Genomic DNA, 19,930 nt, shown 5'->3' with positions numbered 1-19,930 from the left:
ATATATATATATATATATATATATATATATATATATATATATATATATATATATATATATAGACACACACACACACATTATCATAAACCATTATAAATTTAAAAAATAGCTGAAATTATTCTACTTAATTACTAGAAATCTTATAAAAATCATCTCCTGCTGTTAAATTTAATATATCTCTAGATTTTTTTAAAAAAATTATTAATACAGAAATATTTTATATTTGTGCATTGGTAAATGGTACTAGCGAGTACAATTTAATTAGTATGGTTAATTAATACTGTGTTTAGCAAAGTTACAACTATTGAAATGAAACTTTTGGAACAAATTTATTACTCCAGGCTAAACAATTAATTTGTGTTATGTTAGTATAGGGTGCCCATGTATTATTAATAATGATAGATTATATTTCTAGACTTGTAGTCAAGTAAATTAATAGAAACCAAAATAGAAAATTGTTTATACCGATGCACGATCCATTTGTTTAAAAGAAGCACCTAAAATTATCATAATACATGTTCATTTCGAAGACTCTTTGATCAAACTTTTACATCTTTATATCTTTTTTTACGATTCTTTCTTCGACTAATCTTTAATTTATCTAAAAGTTCAAACTATCTTCATAATGTTTTAATTTTAATATAATTGTTAGCTTTTTTAAAAAGAAAAATCACTTTAGCACCAATTTTTTTTTTATATATTTTATGTATCACAAAAACTCCTGTGAGACGGTCTCACGAGTCAAATTTGTGAAACATATATCCTGACCACGAAAAATTATTACTTTTTAATGTTAAATATATTACTTTTTTTTGTAAATATGGACATGATTGATCTGTTTCACGAATAAAGATCCGTGAGATCGTATTATGAAAGACCTACTTTTTATGTATACGCACCTATCCAAATTTGTGCTAGTTCTATTTAACGAGTGAGCTTAATACAGTGTTTAAACCAAAGATTTATCTGAAGAAAATAGAGAGCAAACTCACTAGTATTGAAATGAAACTAATTTGAACAAATTTTTATTTTGAGCTAATAAGGAAACAAATCGGAGGAATTTGGGATATTTCCTTTCATTACGTAATGGTTTAATTACATGAGTATATATACAAATATATGAAAATAAATCTAAAATTAACAAATAAAGGAATCAAATATGTTAGTTTGTTAAGACCAAACTGCAAAAAAAGAAAGAATGCTAACATGAAACACGCCTTTTTTTGTATACATACACACACAATCACAATTAGGCAGCTGTGGAGATTCGTTCGGGGTTGAGCAGTCGCCCCGCCATGGTGGTGCGCCGAAAATGGAGCAATTAGGATCTCAGTTTCTTGTCAGGAAGTTGCCGTGGCTATATCCATAGCCTAGAGTCATCAAAATACACATCAAATATTTCACTTCTGAGTTTCCAATAACCTTAATAGCAATATCGGCACACCTGGGACTATAAATTGTTAAGAATTCAAACCAAAAGTTGGGTTATGGGACCTAGCGTAGCGAGTACCTGCTTTTCAGCATCGTTTGGCAAAAATGACGTTCCTTGGTAGCAGCTGCAGCGTCCCTCGCCCGTTCTACCGAATGCATCATCCCTTGTGTAGTTTCTCGCCATCTTAATCTCACCTTCACAATGGATGTCCAATTAGAGATCTGGACAAACGTAACTAGAGGCAGATCCAGGAAATGGATGGAGGCAATTTAGTTTATTCAAGGGGCGTGGAAACATGCATTTTCCTGTAAAATTACAATTTCATTTACGAGAAAGGGGAACGATGGCTCCCGGGCTGGATCTTTCCCTGCACATAACAAGACAAATTATGCATGTTGGCCATGTCCACACCTCGAGAACAGTGCATGCAATGAGCGTGAGCGCAAGTGTATTCATAATGTTGTCACATAGTTGAGCTTGACATAAAAAAATTAGTTCAACGTATTGTAAAATTAAAATTATACCATAAAACAAAGTTGAGCCTAGGCTGAAGGTTCATTGACTAGGCAGCCTCTCAATGAAATTGTACACTCTTAATCATTAAGGCACCACTGCTCAAAGACTCAAGACACCTTTTAAGCATTTCTTCAATGTGCGTTGGTAAAATCAAGATTAAATGAAAAATAAGTAATTCCTTTTGTTCATAGTTAATGAGTATCTGTTTTCCTATCATTTAATGGATAGCAACGTACATATCGGATATGCTGAAATTTCTTTAGATATTTAGATTTTATCATATATGGGACATCACTTCAATAAATTGCTGGGCTCACCCTTCGTCTTGTATCTAGACTCTACAATATCTATGAGCCTTATTGTGCCATACGCTCCAAGTGACTATGACATAAATGATAACAGCAGTGAAGACTCTTCCAGAGAACTGTAAACAATTTATCAGCAGTGAAGACTCTTCCAGAGAACTGTAAACAATCGCATCACCAAAAGTTTGTTAACAAGCAAGAACATAGTTCCATAAAAAATAAAAATAAAGGGTAAGTTAGGCTGACATTTCCTGGTTTAGACTTATTCACGAAATTCCCCCCACTATTTAAAAAGCTACGATCATGATCTACATATAACCATATCTTTACACATTTAATGATAAAGGCATGGAGACGTAATTATGTATTAACGTTATAGCAGGTCTTGATTTTTCAAACTGCATCTACCACCCCAACCCCACCCCAATGTTGTGATAAAAAAAAACTATATTACCTGTCACAAACTTTTCTCTTAGAAAACTCCGCAAGCCTAATTTTGTACTTCTAAACAACATGAATACAGATTCTTCACACACAAATCTTGGAATTCAGTAACATCTGGGAAGAAATGGAAAACAGAAAAGTAGAGAGGACTTAATTTATAGCCAATTTTTGATAACATGAAGGGAAAAATAATTAAATATGTAAACATCTTAACAATGGAACAAGTAAAAATCAACTTACTGTATATTCCAGCAAAATATGTGTGTGAACATAAATCCATGCCCTTGGCTTGACCTCTTATCTGACACAAGGAATTCACCTTTTTGTCATGTGATGAACTTATGATCACCATGACACTCACATCTTCAGCAAAAACATCTTCAGGCAACCTACACACGAAGATCGTGAACATTTGTTAATCATGGAAAATTGCTGTCCTGAAAGATCAAGCACCAACTATTATAACCAATTGGCAGAAATCAATATGCCTAATCTTTTATGGGTAACATATTATCTCTAGATTTTGGACTGTAAGCTGTTTAAACTTGAAGCAAGGACGATAATATTCCACAGCAATTGACGAAGCAAATTCAGGACTCTGCCAGAGTGGATAGAGCACCAAAAGGTCATTGAAAAAAAAAAAACAAAGAGGTGTATAATAAAAAATTACAAGGTGCAGTATAGGAACGAACCTTTTGACATTTGCATCGTTTCAACAGACTTAGTACCCTGCTAGTCATTTTTCGTCAACAATACTGAATTGCTCGGACATACTGTGAACTAAAGTAGTGCATCCAACTTCATCTAAATTTAGTCCTCTGACCGACATGTGATCCCAAAGGTTGAAGGGTTCATCTACTTTCCCTTCCTTGCAGTATCCCATTGTCAATGTATTGTACGTCACAGAGTCGGGAGCAATTTCCATGCTAAACATTTCGCGAAGAAGCTCAGAAGCCTCTTTCATGTTACCCAACTTACAGTAAGCATCGATAATAACAGTGTATGTTATTTTATTAGGCTGTACTTTAAATGATGACATTTCTACCAAGAGTCTCCTTGCTTCGCCCATGTTACCTATCTTACAGTACCCACTAATCAATGCCGTATAACAAATAACATCCGGAGGCAAACCCACCTTTCTCATTTCATCGAGAAGATTTTTTGCCTCAGAAACTAACCCAGCATTGCTCATTCCATGTATTAGCGAAGAATAAGTCACACACGTCGGAGAAATGCCTCGGCTTCTCAAGTCATCAAAAAGTTTAAAAGCCTCTGGCATGTTAGGGATCCTGGAATATGCTCTGATGAGTATGTTATATATGACAAGATTTGTCTCAATTTTCTGCTTGAGCAACAAATTAAAAAAATTAAGAGCCTCTTCAATTCTCTCGGCATTGCAGAAACCGTCTATCATGATTCCGTATGAATGAACATTAGGAACGAGGCCGTTTCTTTGGATTTCATGCCAAAGTGTCACAGCTTCGTCCATTTTACCCTTATTACATAATGCATGTATCAACAAGTTGTAGGTAACAATGTCGGGAGAAATTCCTTGCTTTGACATTTTCTCCTTCAGCATAAAGCCACTCTCAAATCTACCCTCTTTACAGCATCCATAAATGAATGCATTATATGTAAATGTATCCAACTTGACAGCGCTATCCAACAAACACTTAAGAACTGATTTAGCTTCTGGCATCTTTCCCGCTTCACACAGCCCATAAATTAAAGCATTTGAGGTCACCAAATTATCAGCAAATCCTTTCTCTCTCAGCATATTATATAGCTTTAAAGCTTCTGAAAGCTTATTGTTCCGGCAAATGCCAGACATCAATGTTGTCAGCAACCTGTCATTAGGCCTTAAATTCTTAGAGATCATTAACTTAAACAATACTAGTGCAGAGTCGAATCTAGAGTTTTTTAAGAGACCATTTATAACAGAGGAAACAGTACCAAGATTAATACATAAACCTCTCTCTACCATCTCATTTAAGAACTTTTCGGCAAGATCGATTTGACTGTGCTTGCAGAGTCCATTTACGAGTGTATTGAATGTAACTGAATTTGGAACAGCACCTTGTGATATCATTTCATCCTTTAACTTCAATGCAGTCATCATATTGCCCATCTTGCAATAGCCATCAATCAATGTGTTAAACACGACTTCATTCGGGACAAAGCCCTTTTCCAACATCTCTTTTAAAACACAATTGGCTTCCTCATATTTTTCAAGTTTCATGAGACCATTTATCAGCACACTGTAAGTTACAAGACTTGGGTTCACCCTATTCTCTACCATTTTCTCCTTGAGTTGAAATGCCTCTTCCAAACTCCCTTTTTGACACAGTCCATGCATGAGATTATTATAAGTAACAACATTCGGGGTGACCACTGAGTTTTCCATTTTCTTAAACAATGCAACTGCATCATCAATCCTCCCTCCTTTGCACAATGCACTTATCGCAGTACTAAACAAGTATACATCAGGCAAATAATGCTGAGAAATCATAACAAAAACCTCGTAGCTCTTGCCATATTCATTTGCCTTAACAAGTGAGCTCATCAAAAAATTGCAAGTCTTGAAAGAGGGAAGTAACCCTCGACCCATTAAAACACTAAAAACATCCAATGCAACACCAAGTCCCAAACTCACAAACTGACTAGCGTAAACATGAATCAAAATATCAAACGCTCTAGTCTCATTCTTCAAGTCTGCCAAACCCGAATATGTATCCACCAAAACAATAGCAATCTCTGTGTGTGTATTCAAAACACCATGGCCCATAGTGACGGGCAACTTCTGATCAATCAATCTAATCAAGAGTAACCGTGCTGCAGAATCAATGTTCTTGCCAACTAACAAGTAGAACAAAAGACAATAGGATCTGAGAGTGAATCTAAAACCACAAGAATTGCAGGAAAAGTAAAAAAACTTCAATACAGTAGACGGGTCCACAAAATGATGGATTTCCCACAACAGAGCATCAAACTGGTGAGGCGTAAAATTGGCTAACAAATCTTTACAATGGAAAGAATTCAAATGTGGGCCTGAAAGAATGGAGGATGCCCACTTCTTATTGTCGTGAAAACTCTGATTAAAAGCTGCTGCCGCAGGGACTGGAGCTGGATTTGACAGCCCCACTTCTTGTGAATTGGGTTTTGGCTTCTTGGGCTTTTGCAAGGGATGCGGAGCCCTTGAGGAAGAGACAGTTAACGGACGTTTGATAGGTTGAAATATCAATGCGGCGGCGGTGACGGCGGATTTGGAGACCGTCAACCTTCTCGCGTCCATACGAAAAAACCTATATTTCTGTGCAATACATCAAGTTAAGTGTCTGAATGTGGAATTTGGAATGGTGGGAACTGGGAAGGGAAGCCATGAGATATGGCGAGGTGGTTGGCGGAGCTAAAATGGCCACGAATGGTTCAAGAAACAAGCTTGAATGAGTTTGGGGTTTACAGGTCCGGATTTTCGGATCCGTCAACCAAACCCGAAAAGTTCAAAACATGAACAGAGGCATGAACGAATTGAATCGAAACAAATAAAACGAAAAATTTGAAATATCGAATTTAGCTTGAATTAGTTCTATTCTACTTCGAATTCGATTCGAAATTCGAAAATTGATTCTAATTTAATTCAAATTATTGCTCAAGTTCGAATTCAACTCTAAATATTTCGAACATATTCGCATACTATTTGAATTATTGCTCGAAAATATATAGTTTTAAATGCATTTCGCGTATTTGATCCTGATAGAATATCTAAAATTAGTACGGACATTTTAAAGAATAACTCGATCTGAACAGGTTGGTTCGGATACTCGATATCATAACCGAACGCCTATCTCTAGTAGTGAGTGAAAACACCAGTTGAAGAAAAAAAAGATGGGAACCCTAAGCTCTAAAGTCATAGCCAACTTTTTCGAATGCATCCTATCTATTAGCTTCTAGGACTCCAACAGCAACAGCAGAACTCTTGCACCCGAACCCGTTTTCCCTCCTCATTCTATTCGGGTAGCTCACATTTCGACCCGTTTTCGGGGATTCCGGCCATGTCCTTCAAATTCTGCAGGCTTTCCAGAGATCAAAAAAGGCCGGCATCTTGGGCCTGACTTTTGAGTTCAATCTCACACACTGTTGGGCTAGTAGGCCGATTTCCTTAGCCCCTTTGACCGAGTACTGGCCCGCAAGACGAGGGTCCATTATGCACCATAATCTCCGGCTATTTATTAAGTAAGGCCTACCCCAAGTAGTTCCCGTAGAACAACTCCAAAGCGGTATATGTCACTTATAGTAGTTAAATGGCCTGCATATGTTAATAATAATTTTTTGACACTAGTTCTTCAACGCACGCGTTGCGTATTTATATAATATTTTTATAATTTATTTAATTTGTATTTAAATGATGATCAAAATGTAATTACAAAAAATAGTGAGCGACTGCGGTATAATTTAGATATATGAATTTAAAAAAAAAAATAGAAAAAAAAAACCAAATAAGAATTGAATCTACAACTTCATGCTTAGAAAACAAATACTTTATTCACTAAAATACATGTGACATACATTAAAGTTTAATACTTTATTAATATATATAATTATTAAAACAAACTATGACACCAAAAGTTAGTTACTCTAAGAGTTTTAACTTAATAATATAATATAGATTTCATAATATAAATTTATGTAATAAATTATGTGTACCACCACCTTTCTAGCTACATATCGAGTCAGCAAATTTTATGTTAAATTTAAACATTCTCGAAATATTACAGTCAAATGATTATATTACAATATTTGCCGTTAACATATTTCGCCATGAAAACATGTTTTTCCTTAATTCAAAGTATGCAACACTCTTACGTTGCTTCTATAATTGATTACTTTACAAAAATTACCCAAAACTCTCCGAATTCAAACTCGAAAAAGATAAAATGAATTAAATTACAAATTATAAGTTTAATGATGAAATAATTAGTTGAAATATCTATACATGAGTATTTCTTTTATCAAATTTCGTTAATGACGACAAAAATCCGGTTAAAAGAACTAAAAGAGATGATCGGAGCAAATATAGCAGACTAAAATTGATATCGATAATACACACAAGACTAAAATTGATTACCAAAATACACATGCGAGGACTTTAAAAAATTTACAGGACTAAAATGTCACACCATATACTTCGGGACCAAAAATGCTATTTTGCCATATATATATATATATATATATATATATATATATATATATATATATATATATATATATATATATATATATAATCTATCATTTGAATGGAATATATAATCTATCATTTGAATGGAGCCGGAGAGAATACCTTATGCGTAAACTTATATATTGTTTGAATTAAAACAGAAGGAATTATATGAAATATTTTCGTGTAAAATTCGAATTTATAAATTTATGCTATGAGAATATGTTTAAAATCAAGATTATATTTAAAAATAGTGTGTATAAATTAAGGATTTTATATTTTATTATCCATATACGAGTGACTCATATGGTTTCCCTGGATCATAACTAAATATTAATGGGATTAGCTAAAAATGAATATTTATAAAATGGTGTTTTAAATAATATTTTGTAATTATCCATAATTTGAGAAGTGTAATGGCCTTAGAGTAGGTTTCATGTGAGACGGTCTCACGAATCTTTATTTGTGAGACAGATCAATCCTACCGATATTTACAATAAAAGATAATACTCTTACCATAAAATGTGATATATATTTTTTCATGGATGACCCAAATAAGAGATCTGTCTCACAAAATACGACTCATGAGAACGTTTCACACAAATTTTTACCTAAAAAGTAATAATTTTTCATAGATAACTCAAATAAAATATCTGTCTCGCCAAATACGACTCGTAAAACCCTCTCACATAAATTTTTTGCATGAACTTATAAGGAAGAATGCACGAGGAATCGAAGGACATGACATGCTCTCTTTAGCTACCCAACCACTCTACTTAATAGGGGCATATTTATATTTAATTTTGTTTTGGTCTTTGGATTTATTTGCAGATTTTCTTTTGTTTCTTGATTTGTTTGGATTGCTTTGTCTTTACGTGGAAAATTGTCTCTGTAGTTATTTGGGCAAGTGTCGGAATATAGGAGACTCCAAAATATTAAGCAGATTGGGTTAGAGATGCACTAAATATATAATGATAATTAAAATGACTTTTGGTAAAAAGCGTGGCTAAGTTAGATACGTACATTTGTTGGTCCTCTATTTGGGTCACGTTTTAAATAATTTTATCTTAATTAATAGTTATTGTACAAAGTTGGTGACCATGGTGTACGTGAAAAGTTCATGTTGGAGAACAATAAATTGTTTTTGTCAGGAGGTAGATCAAAATATAGAGATTGATCAGTTGAATGAATTAAAATATTTGTAGTTTATTGTTGTTGCTTCAATACTACTATTAGTGAGATAAAAAAATATGTAATTTTAAAAGTTTTTTTTTTTTATGTTCACGTATGTTTGATTCTTCGTGATTTTGATAACCTATTTCATCAAATTTTAGTTTTAATATGATACTTTTGTTTTTTTTTTTTGCCGATTTTTGTTCTTTGTTTCGACTTATGATGATGCGGAACAAATATAGTGATGATGTGAGGTTAACATGTAAAGTATCAAATCAACGCTCTAAATAAAAAAATATTATAATTTTCAACAATCGAAAAATATAAGGTTAAAACTGAAATTCGATTAACATATTAGACATATATGTAGGAAATCATCTTTGCGTTTTAAAGAAGTCGATTTTCAGGTGTGATATATTTTATGAGTGACGGTATATGAGTATGAGCTGCGGCTCATGTTGGATCAATCTACTACCCATGACCAGTAATAATGTATAAGTACGAGCGTAAGCTCATGTTGAATCAACATATGACTCATGATCGTGACATCATTTTTTTCAATACTACCCGTTCATGACACACATCATGTGCGTGGTTGGTAGAAAATGGAGATGAAATTAAAGTTATTAATTTTTAAAATTGAAATAAAGAAATAAGATTTAATTAATACTAGCAGTAAATACACGGTTGTATGTGTAAAAATTAAAGATATATCCGAAGTGTGGAAATTTGATATCATAATTTTTTTTTATTTGTAAAAATCTTATATGAGACGGTTTTACGGGTCAAGTTTGTGATATCTTTGACTTTATCCAACTCATAAAAAATATTATATTTTATGTCAAAAAGATTATTTTTCACTGTAAATATAGATCAGATCGACTTGTTTTACGAATATAAATTAGTGAGATCGTCTTTCAAAAAACCTACTTATTTTATTTGGACATTAAATTGAAAAGAGATTTGATAGTTTAGATCGGAGGTAAAATTGAACAAAAAGTTGAGTTCGATTTAATTACATTTCCAAAAATTAATATCAATTACTGTAAGAGTTTAATTTTAATTAAAAAAAATAGTATAGATAGATAAGTTAAGTACAAATTTGGAGATAACTTTGACCTAAGTTTAAAAAAAAAAAAAAAAGAAAAGAAAAGAAAAATTCACATTCAGTTCGCCTTGAAAATATCTCCATTTGATTGATCGTTGTACCTTGTGGCACCCTTGCCATTAGTTATCAAATAATAATAATGATCATTTTTTTTATAAAAAAATCACGAAAAAAAAATTATTTTAAATCGACCTATCTTATAAATATAAATTTTATAAATATAAAATTATAAAATCGTCTATTTTTGTTTGTTTATTGTCAACCAAATTTTATCATAAAAACATAGATGGATAAGACACTTAAATTTTCTAGTATTATTTTTAATATTATAAACTAAATCCAGTAAATCCAATGAAGCATAATCAAATAATATCTGAATTAGATTGAAAATAATTTAAACTCAATGGTCCCATAGGAAAAAGTATATAGGACAATGAATCGAAAATATCGTATCAGAGTTGCTCCACCCAGCAGAACATTTAGTGGAGCTCCTGCATCAATCAATTCCATTCGTCTCATCAAACCATCCCTACCACTCATAGCTACAGATCTAACACGATTCTTGCATGAAAATAGTGAATTCAAATTACCATAAGATTTATAAAATAGTTCAAACCAATCTTTGAATGGATTGATCATAATATCCTTCAATCACAATACCGCCATCAATTCTTGGTTCCAGATTAATTCAAACTAAATACAGAAATTATAAGCACAAAAGGCCAGTAAAAACCACGGCCGTAAATGGAAAAGAACAGACAGAACCAAGCAAAACTAATTACAAAAGTACAGCATACTCATAGGGGCTTCAAGGAATATGCTACAATATATGTATGTCTATTGCATTTTATCCGAATTAATGATTTCCGCCCTCGGAGATGCTCTAGGAAACTGTTTGAGTTCGTTCAATATGGACTCTTCTTCATCAAAAACACTACCTGAATGGGGGGCAATTGACATTTCTTCGAGTTCAGTAGCAGATGATAATAGATATTTTATGAACTCCATTTCAGACTCGTTGCCGGAGAAAAGTTGCATAGTAACGGTTTTAAGTTGTGTCAATGTATCCGAGCTTTTCTGGGATCGGAGAAATTCCAAGACAGAATCCACAACATCTGAGGTGAAGGCCTGGAGATGATGGAAATTTCATCAAAATTGGTTCTTGATTGAATACTTTGGAAACAAAATGATAATTCAACAACTACATAGAAACTTACAGTGATTTTAAGCTTTTGTAAACTGGGGGAGCTTCTGATGAAACAAATGGCACAAGCGATTTCCTGAATCTTTTCGAAATACATATCTGAAAGGTGAAGAGTTTTCAGGGTTCTCAAGGCCACAGGCAGTTTATTGGGGGCGCCATACTCAACAAGATCCTATAAATGTGCCAACAAAAGTACATTAATTGAGATCACGCATAATACTTGACCTAAATATTATTTTCAAACTGTGCCAACTGATGCATTGTAAATTTCCTCACCTCCAAGGCATAAGCCTGCAGTTGTAGCTCCTCGAGCGCGGGTAGAGAGCTTAGGGACTTAACCAAATCGATGGAGAACCGGTTTCCCCTTTTGAAACCCATGGAGGAGAAAGATATTTTAACATCTTTGAGAAGGGGGCACTTCTCAAAAGAGATGGATCTGAGTAAGCCATGAAACTCAAGATATTTTAACTTCGGACCAACAATTTCGAGACAATCGAAGCTAGTGCAGTGAACCAACCTCAGCCTTTCAACTGCGGGGCAAGAAGCAAAGAATTTTCCGAAAGTTTCAGGTACTAGTACAACATTTTGAAGATCAAGGTTCTCGAGTTTACTAAACCCTTTAAAACCCGAGGGAGGATTGAATGCACAGTTGTAGAGCTTCAAATTTCTTAAATTTTGGAAGGCGTATATATCAGAAGGCAGCTTGTGGTTGTCTCCCCTAGATACGTGAAGGGTTAAATCTTGGAGGGTATTTTTTGGAAGCAGATGAATCCATTGATCAATATGGTGGCTACTTTTCAGATCAGGGACTTGGAGTGCAAATCTGAGCAAAAGTCCCTTGTGAAGTTTAAGAATTTGGTGAACAAGGGTCTCGAGTCTGTGACCTCCGAGAAACATTTGGTCAAACCAGAAATCAAACACGATTTCAGGACATGTTATCCATTTATATCTCCATTCTCTCGACAAAATGCTCGTTCTGACTATGTCTCGTAGAGGCAAGCATCCAAGAATGTTCTCTATTATGCTACAAGGTAGATTGCTAATGAAATCAACCTCGGACATAATTGAACCCTTCATTCTCATGTCTGAAAAACAAAAACCAAGAAAATTATCTCAGGATTTAGACATCATCATACCACAGAAGTTGAAAAAATAAATAAAAACATCCGACAGCTACAAGTATTCTCGACCCAAAAGAAACGCTAAATTCAACCGACAAAAAAATTGATCTAAAGCAAAATCTAAGACTGACGTCTTACATGGATTTATTCATAAGAAAGTTGTGAACATTTATTTAAGACTGAAACAAATAGGGAAGTTAAAAATACGGAAGAACCAAAGATTTTACCCCTACCAATGCTTAGCTCTGTAGTTCGAACCAAGACTTTGACATAATAGGCAAGAGATGTTTCATTGTATCCACCAGTGAAAAATTATTTAGATTTCTAGTTTTTAGCTAGATTTCATACCTTAACGCGACAACCTGGCTAGATAACAGGAATCTCATCATTTTGACCAATATAAAATAACTCTAAAGAAAGGTATCTTTCTGGGCAGCTAACAAAAAAATTGAAAAGTCAATTATAATCTAGAAAACTCAGAATTTTTTTTTTAATTATGAATCAAAGTCAATGAGAGCACCTCTTCGAAGTTGTCACCGCGATACACATAATTAATTTCTTTGGACCTTTTATCACGGAATCCCAACGAAAATTTACCAAAACACAACAAAAGACCGTTTGAATCATGTCAAATCGCCTAAAAAAAGCACGAGCCATTCAATTTTCAATCGACAACCAAAAACAGCAAGAAATCCAAAAATTAGAGGGAGAGAAAAGCGCTTATCGCACCTAAAAAGCCCTTGATTCTTATTCCCCCGGCGAGTTTTTACGGAAGACAATTGTGGGCAGTTGGCAGGCGGCGGAGAGAATTGAGTGAAGTGTCGATCAGGAAAAAATTTGAGCGGCGTGACTGGGAAGACGATGGGTATTTGGTAAATAGAGGTTTGAGTTTGAACTTGATTGGGAATATATCGGTGAAATGGCTGGGAGTGTGTGGGACCCATCTTACTCGGATCATGATAAGATCAAAACCGACCTCATCCACTTGCTTGTTGACTCAGCACTTCTTTAATGCTATTTTATTTTATATAAAATAAAAATTAATATTTTAATATTAAATGGATTTATATATATATATAGAAAAAATTAAAATTATATCATAAAAATGATAATAATTGTTTGAGTTAACAGAAGTCGTCAGATCAATAATTTGATTTTCTCTATCAAAATTTTTTCGAATTAATTTGTCACACATAACTTTTATTTACTTGATTAACATGATTTTATACTAAAATCGATAACAAAAGTCAATAACACGAAAATAATTATTCTAGATCCTTAATGATTTCTAAAAGTAATAATAATACATTAAGGTTGTTTTTACTTAACAATTATTAAAGTTGGATTTGATCAACTATCATATTATATCAAATGTTTATCATAAATTTCACCAATAAATCTATGGAATCGTTTTAAAATCATATATATATATATATATATATATATATATATATATATATATTATATTATTAAGTTTGATATTTTTAAATTAACTAATTTTTGATGTCATAGTCTGTTTTAATTATTATATATATTAATAAAATGTTAAAAAATTTAATACAAATCACATATAATTTAGCTGGAGTAGGTCTCATGTGAGACCGTCTCACGGATCTCAATCTGTGAGACGGGTCAACCCTACTCATATTCACCATAAAAAGTAGTACTCTTAGCATAAAAAGCAATACAATTTCATGGATTACCCATATAAAGATCCGTCTCACAAAATTTGACCCATGAGACCGTCTCACACAAGTTTTTGCCATTTAGCTGATAGAGGGTCATTGTTTTTGAGCATCAAGTTATATGCTCAATTTATAGTTTAGTTTTTTTCTTTTATTTTTTCTATTTAATTTTTTAATTCATATATATATAAATTACAATATAGTATAATTATATTTTGTTCATCATTTATATATATAAATCAAATTGAATTATAAAAAAAATATTTTTTAAATACATTAGGCCTAACAAAAATTTCGTTACGACCTTTGGAGTGAGACGAGAATAGATTGCAATAATACCTCCCCTGCTACTTCTCGAGCAGATTCATAATACCTTGTCGTAGGATACCATTTTGTCGTAGGATACCATTTTCTAACAAAAATATTATATTATATTATATTATATTATACAAATAGAGAATGGTGACCAATTCCACCTACCGTGAGTTTCTCTCTCCGGTGGCTCACCCTGTTTTTCGCCAACCGTGCATGATCCATAAGATTTCCAATTTTTATACTCAAATTTATGTTTTTTTCAAACAAGAAATTGATTCTTACATGTCATTCCCAATTGACGAGAAACAGTATTTATATTATTTATACAATATAAATATATAATATATAACAATACAGTGCATCTGTATAATTTAATACTTGGTTCAACCCATATATTATATAATATAATTTTATATATAATATCAACTCTGTCAAATTGTACTATAGTCACAACTAATTTCTATCAATTATTATTAAATTGAATACAAAATTAAGCATTTTAAAAAAAAATTAAAAATTTGTATCTCGAAATTCTAGCAATTGATTCTCGACTCAAACCTCGTCAAGTTTTCTAGTACAATCTTGATCATGAGTGATACCCTATAGATGAGCCCACTATCCCTGGCTCATTTCTAGCCCAAATGGAAAACAAGCCAAAGGTCCATGTATTCTCCTATAAATACCAGCTTGAGCGTATGATAATGGATTCACTATATTATTTTTCAGCAGCACCCTTAGCTGCTTCCCTTTATATCTCCAGTCTCTGACTTGAGCGTCGGAGGTGTTATGCCAGGATACCCTCCTGGTCTCCTTCTAATGATCATATTTGTGATTTCAGGCTTAGGGTATTCAAAACCTGCGTCTGGACTAGTGACACTTGCTGGAAACGGACCCCAAAATTTCCCGTGAGTATCAATGAGCAACTTCGTTTCTGATCGTGGATCTTACTATACGATTGAAAAATGAGAACGATCCAGCAGATTGTTCGTAGGGAGTTATAATATGAGATATTACCACCTAAACATCGAGTTAGTTGGATTCAACATTGACAACCCAAAGATAAAATCTTTAAAACCTCGTACACATGAATTTGAATCATAAGACACCTAAGAATATTTTGATCGTGTATCCAATATCGATTTATATCTCAATACAATGATAATACTAATCAGAGTTAATAGATTTAATGTTACATAATATAAACCATTATATCAACAATTAGAATAATACCTTCAGAGTAACTTGAATTCATTGTTATGAGCTATTAAAGCTTGTTGATTTAGGTAGAAATGAAAAAATTATGCTTTTATTTATTTACTAGTATTATTTTGATTGAAGTAAATACTTTATTATTAAAATGATTGATATTTTACACTTATGTGATGTGATGATCATTATTAGAGGGGTTTTTTTCCTTCCATTTTTGATTAATATAGTTTTCTTTTATCAGTTTAATATTTTTCAATTTTGTTCCTCGAGTTAATACAAGATGTTGCATATTGATTTTTTTTTAATGTTTATATATGTACTTTGAATAAAGTTTGTCCACCGGTTATAAAATCTTCTTTCCTTTTTGGTAAAAACTTGTGTGAGACGATCTCACGGGTCATATTTGTGAGACGGATATCTTATTTGGGTCACCCATGAAAAAATATAACTTTTTATGCTAAGAGTATTACTCTTTATTGTGAATATGAGTAGGGTTGACCCGTCTCACAGATTATGATCCGTGAGACGGTCTCACATGAGACTCACTCTTCTTTTTTATAATCCAATTATTATCATTCTTTTATTTTAATAATAGTTTGAAGAATAAGAAAAATAAATAAATAAAATAAAAGCACAACACAAATCCTAAATCAATTTTCCTCAATTTCCCTACCTCTATTTTTCTAATTCTCAAATATCTTTTCTTCTATCTCGACCCTATCTTTAATTCATTTCTTTCAAATTTCAAGGTTTTAATGACTTAATTTTTTTTTTTCAATTGCTTACCTCACCTATTTTTAGATTAATTTTAGAAAAAAATTAATAAATAATATATATTGAAAAAGAGAATGATTAAAATTTCGATACTGACTTAAGAAAACATCTATCACAACTTTAAAAAGCCAACTTAAGAGATATATGTCCCATAAATTGGTCTCACGAGTCAATTTTGACATTACCGACAACATTTGAGAAACCAAATCTTTTTTTGTCAGCATGAAAGAATAACCAATGCCTTCGAACAAAAACTAAATCGACCCTCTCTTTCTGCTAATATTTTTTGATCAACCTTCAGTCACTAAAACTTCAGGCAAACACGAGGAAATGAAGGCATACCTGTGATATCCTTGTCCCACATCTAAAAAATCAAAGATTTAAAATGAGTTTATAATGGCTTACAATGGACTTCTATAGCAACTTGGGTTAATCATTTTCGTAAAACGAGGACGAAAACGAAATAGTTGCTATAGGGGCACATTGTGCTGCCACGCAGGAGCCAACCCCGGGCTCGGGGCGTGACAATACCCATCCAACAATGTTGAGACCCTATCTCAATGAACGAAGCATTACCAGTTGGCTGCTTTCCACCTAAGATTTCGAACACCAGAACACCAAAACTGTGAACATCAGTCTTTTTGGTGCACATACTCTGCCCAACAACGTATAGGTATATTATTTGGTAGCAAGGAATTCAAGGAAACAGAGACCGCGGCAAACCACAGTATCTCCTGTAACCGATCTACGAATCTTTCTTGGTTGCAAATCACTTCCATGTTCAACACTATCATATCCCATGTGTTCATTTTGCAAATACAGGCTATGTCAACAAAATCAACGTCAACCCATAGCACATTACTTAAAAGAAAATGCACTTACGCGAGCTTTCGGACAAAATGGTGGAAATTTGCCCGATCAAACAATAGGCAGCTAGCAAGCAAGAAAGTCGAGACACAACTAAAATAAATAAGCTGTAATCAAATAGGATTCTATAAGCAATCGGTTCATCTTATTCGAGTGGATTATAGGTTCAAGGAATCATACACGAAAACGTAAGAGAAGCGCCTAAAGCGTTTGTGCTCACGATATTGGTGGCGTATCAGAATAAAGTCAGCAAAGGCAAAGGCACAATACCACTTAGAAAGACTATACAATGCAACAATTGTGAAAAATCTTGCACTTCTAAGCACAATACACCAATTTTTACTATCTTTTTCTTGCACCACAGTATTGTCATAGCTATATTAGTTTCATCAATGTAATTGACATGACATACAAACACAAGATCAATCCAAATAATTTTACAAGAGAATCACAACAGCATAACCTCAAACTTTCACGACGAGAGGCTGGACAAAGACTCCGACCGCACATCCTTGAAATCAAAAATCTTTAAAAGTGCCAAGCCCTTGTCTTTGCCCTTTTCGCTACCGTTTTCCACCACATCATGAATCCCTTCAATCACCCTTGCCTCTATTTTCCCCTTCAACTCACTCACAACCTTCTCCCCCCCACATTGCACCAAATTCAACATTGTGTAGACCGCATTCTCCTTAGTCCTATGACTCGAACCCGTGGAATTATCCAACAAATCCATCAGAACACTGACGCTCGAAGCTTTCTTGAATGCCTCCCAGCTCTCCTCACACCCTGCCACTTGTGCAATCACAGCGGTGGCATCTTCGACCAGTCCAACTCTCCCATCCTTCACTATCAATGAAAACAAAGCCTGAACAGTTCCAAGCTCAACCATTTGAGCTCTATTCATCGGATACAGAGCAATCCCAAAAAGGGCTCTAAGAGCATCCTTGATCGACCGAGCTGCCGATCCTTGATTCCTCACGATCTCCACCAGCCCGAATATGATATCCCTCTTGTGCCCGATAATGGGGCGATACGACTCGAAGCTCACAAGGCTAAAAATGGTTGCGGCAGCGCACTGGGCCGAGAAAGGGGAGGCGGGGTTGCGTAGGGCGTGGGAGAGGGCATCTAGGACCCCATGAGAAGACATGAGATGCTCTTTGCAGGATATAGACAAGTTCAACAGCGTGGCGGTGGCGTTTCTTGAAGAATCTTTACCGGAGAATAAAGGGATTCGGCGATCAAGGGTATGGCGTTCGCCTCCGCAATTAACGGGCGGCTTTCGGGATCGTTTTTAGTAAGCAAACGCAGCTCGCAGATGGATTCGATACGGGTCTGCTCCGACACAGAACTCATCTTGGTCACCAACGATTTCACCGTTCTCCGCTTCACAATCTCCATAGTTTCAACCGTTTCTTGGCGATTTTCTTGTCAGATTTGGAGGAGACGTGATCGAAATTATCCTTTTGTTAGGTGGGCTGACTTTAATAAAAGTCCCCACCCATTTGCACTATATATATTATATATAGGAATGAGTCGGAGGTTTGGTGATATATAGTGGAGCTGGGTCTAATCTTTTACCACTCGGCCATTCATCCATTGAAAACTTGGGAAAAGCGAGTGGATTTTTTTGACTGCGTAAAACAGTTAAAACAGGTTTTTTTTATTCGTAAAATGAGTGTGAATCGGGGAGTTTTGCGAAAATCTGCTAGTGCATGCATGCCCGCCAAAGCACATACAAGATTTTCTTGTTATTGTCGTTGTTATTATTATTATTATTAGTAACCATGTTACTGGTAAATAGATTTGACACTTTAATACACAATTTTTAAAAAAAAAATTATTTCGATAATTAAAACAATACATATTTAAATAAATAAATTATTTTTTAATAAATAAAAAAGATTACATTTTTTTGGGAGAAAGATTTTAAAAAATTGTTTCTTATTCCTGACATATTAAATTATTATTATTTATCTTTTATTGATGAGGAGGAGAGTTCTATCAAAAATGTTCAAGATTTATTATTTTCAAGTTGACAAAACTTGTGTGAGATGATCTCACGGATTGTATTTTGTGAGACAGATATCTTATTTGGATCATCCATGAAAAAATATTACTTTTTATGCTAAGAATCTTTTTATTGTGAATATCGGTAAGGTTGACTCGTCTCACAGATAAAGATTCGTTAGACCGTCTCACAATAGACATACTGTAATGCCTGAGAAATTAATTATCGTAATCTGAGATGATTATTGATTATGAATAGATATATTATAACCGGGCTATTACGAGACCAGATTGACCAAATCATATGAAGGATGTATTTTTTGACAGAACTATTGGCGCCCGAGCGGTAGAAAATAACCGCCCGAGCGCCAATGTTCGATAAGCACATGCGTCGGACAGAAGAAGTGGCGCCCGGGCGGTAGTTTGTGACCGCCCGAGCGCCAGTGCGTGACTAGTCGAGTACTTGGACAGAGTGATCGGCGCCCGAGCGTAGTTTTTGACCGCTCGAGCACCGCCTGAATTGTATGAAAAGTTAACACGTTGCATATACATGCA

General features: G+C 34.0%; 2 protein-coding genes and 1 pseudogene across 7 annotated transcripts; all 3 read right to left on the bottom strand.

The window, feature by feature from the left end:
• Window positions 1-1,508: 1,508 nt before the first annotated feature.
• Window positions 1,509-6,208, bottom strand: LOC140814394 (uncharacterized). 6 transcript variants are annotated; one of them, XM_073173354.1, is made up of 5 exons: window positions 3,390-6,208; window positions 2,938-3,086; window positions 2,708-2,811; window positions 2,266-2,412; window positions 1,661-1,799 (listed from the first exon to the last, which is right to left on the bottom strand). In XM_073173354.1, the coding sequence occupies exon 1, from the start codon at window positions 5,987-5,989 to the stop codon at window positions 3,434-3,436; it is 2,556 nt and encodes an 851-aa protein (XP_073029455.1). In that variant the 5' UTR covers window positions 5,990-6,208; the 3' UTR covers window positions 1,661-1,799; window positions 2,266-2,412; window positions 2,708-2,811; window positions 2,938-3,086; window positions 3,390-3,433. The 6 variants fall into 6 exon arrangements, with proteins under 6 accessions (XP_073029458.1, XP_073029457.1, XP_073029453.1 ...); XM_073173357.1 differs by lacking the exons at window positions 1,661-1,799; window positions 2,708-2,811 and adding an exon at window positions 1,509-1,626 and having other exon boundaries at window positions 2,266-2,329; XM_073173353.1 differs by lacking the exon at window positions 2,708-2,811 and having other exon boundaries at window positions 2,266-2,372.
• Window positions 6,209-10,799: 4,591 nt separating this feature from the next.
• Window positions 10,800-13,425, bottom strand: LOC140814161 (F-box/FBD/LRR-repeat protein At1g13570-like). Its single transcript, XM_073173043.1, has 4 exons — window positions 13,248-13,425; window positions 11,674-12,482; window positions 11,411-11,569; window positions 10,800-11,321 (listed from the first exon to the last, which is right to left on the bottom strand). The coding sequence occupies exons 2-4, from the start codon at window positions 12,478-12,480 to the stop codon at window positions 11,031-11,033; spliced, it is 1,257 nt and encodes a 418-aa protein (XP_073029144.1). The 5' UTR covers window positions 12,481-12,482; window positions 13,248-13,425; the 3' UTR covers window positions 10,800-11,030.
• A 4,184-nt stretch (window positions 13,426-17,609) lies between these two features.
• Window positions 17,610-18,884, bottom strand: LOC140815023 (U-box domain-containing protein 17-like; annotated as a pseudogene).
• Window positions 18,885-19,930: the final 1,046 nt, after the last annotated feature.

Source organism: Primulina eburnea, chromosome 15 (assembly GCF_022965805.1).
Source record: "Primulina eburnea isolate SZY01 chromosome 15, ASM2296580v1, whole genome shotgun sequence".
Taxonomy (NCBI): domain Eukaryota; kingdom Viridiplantae; phylum Streptophyta; class Magnoliopsida; order Lamiales; family Gesneriaceae; genus Primulina; species Primulina eburnea.
The sequence above is the reverse complement of the archived record's forward strand: the minus strand, read 5'-3'. Positions and strand labels throughout refer to the sequence as shown.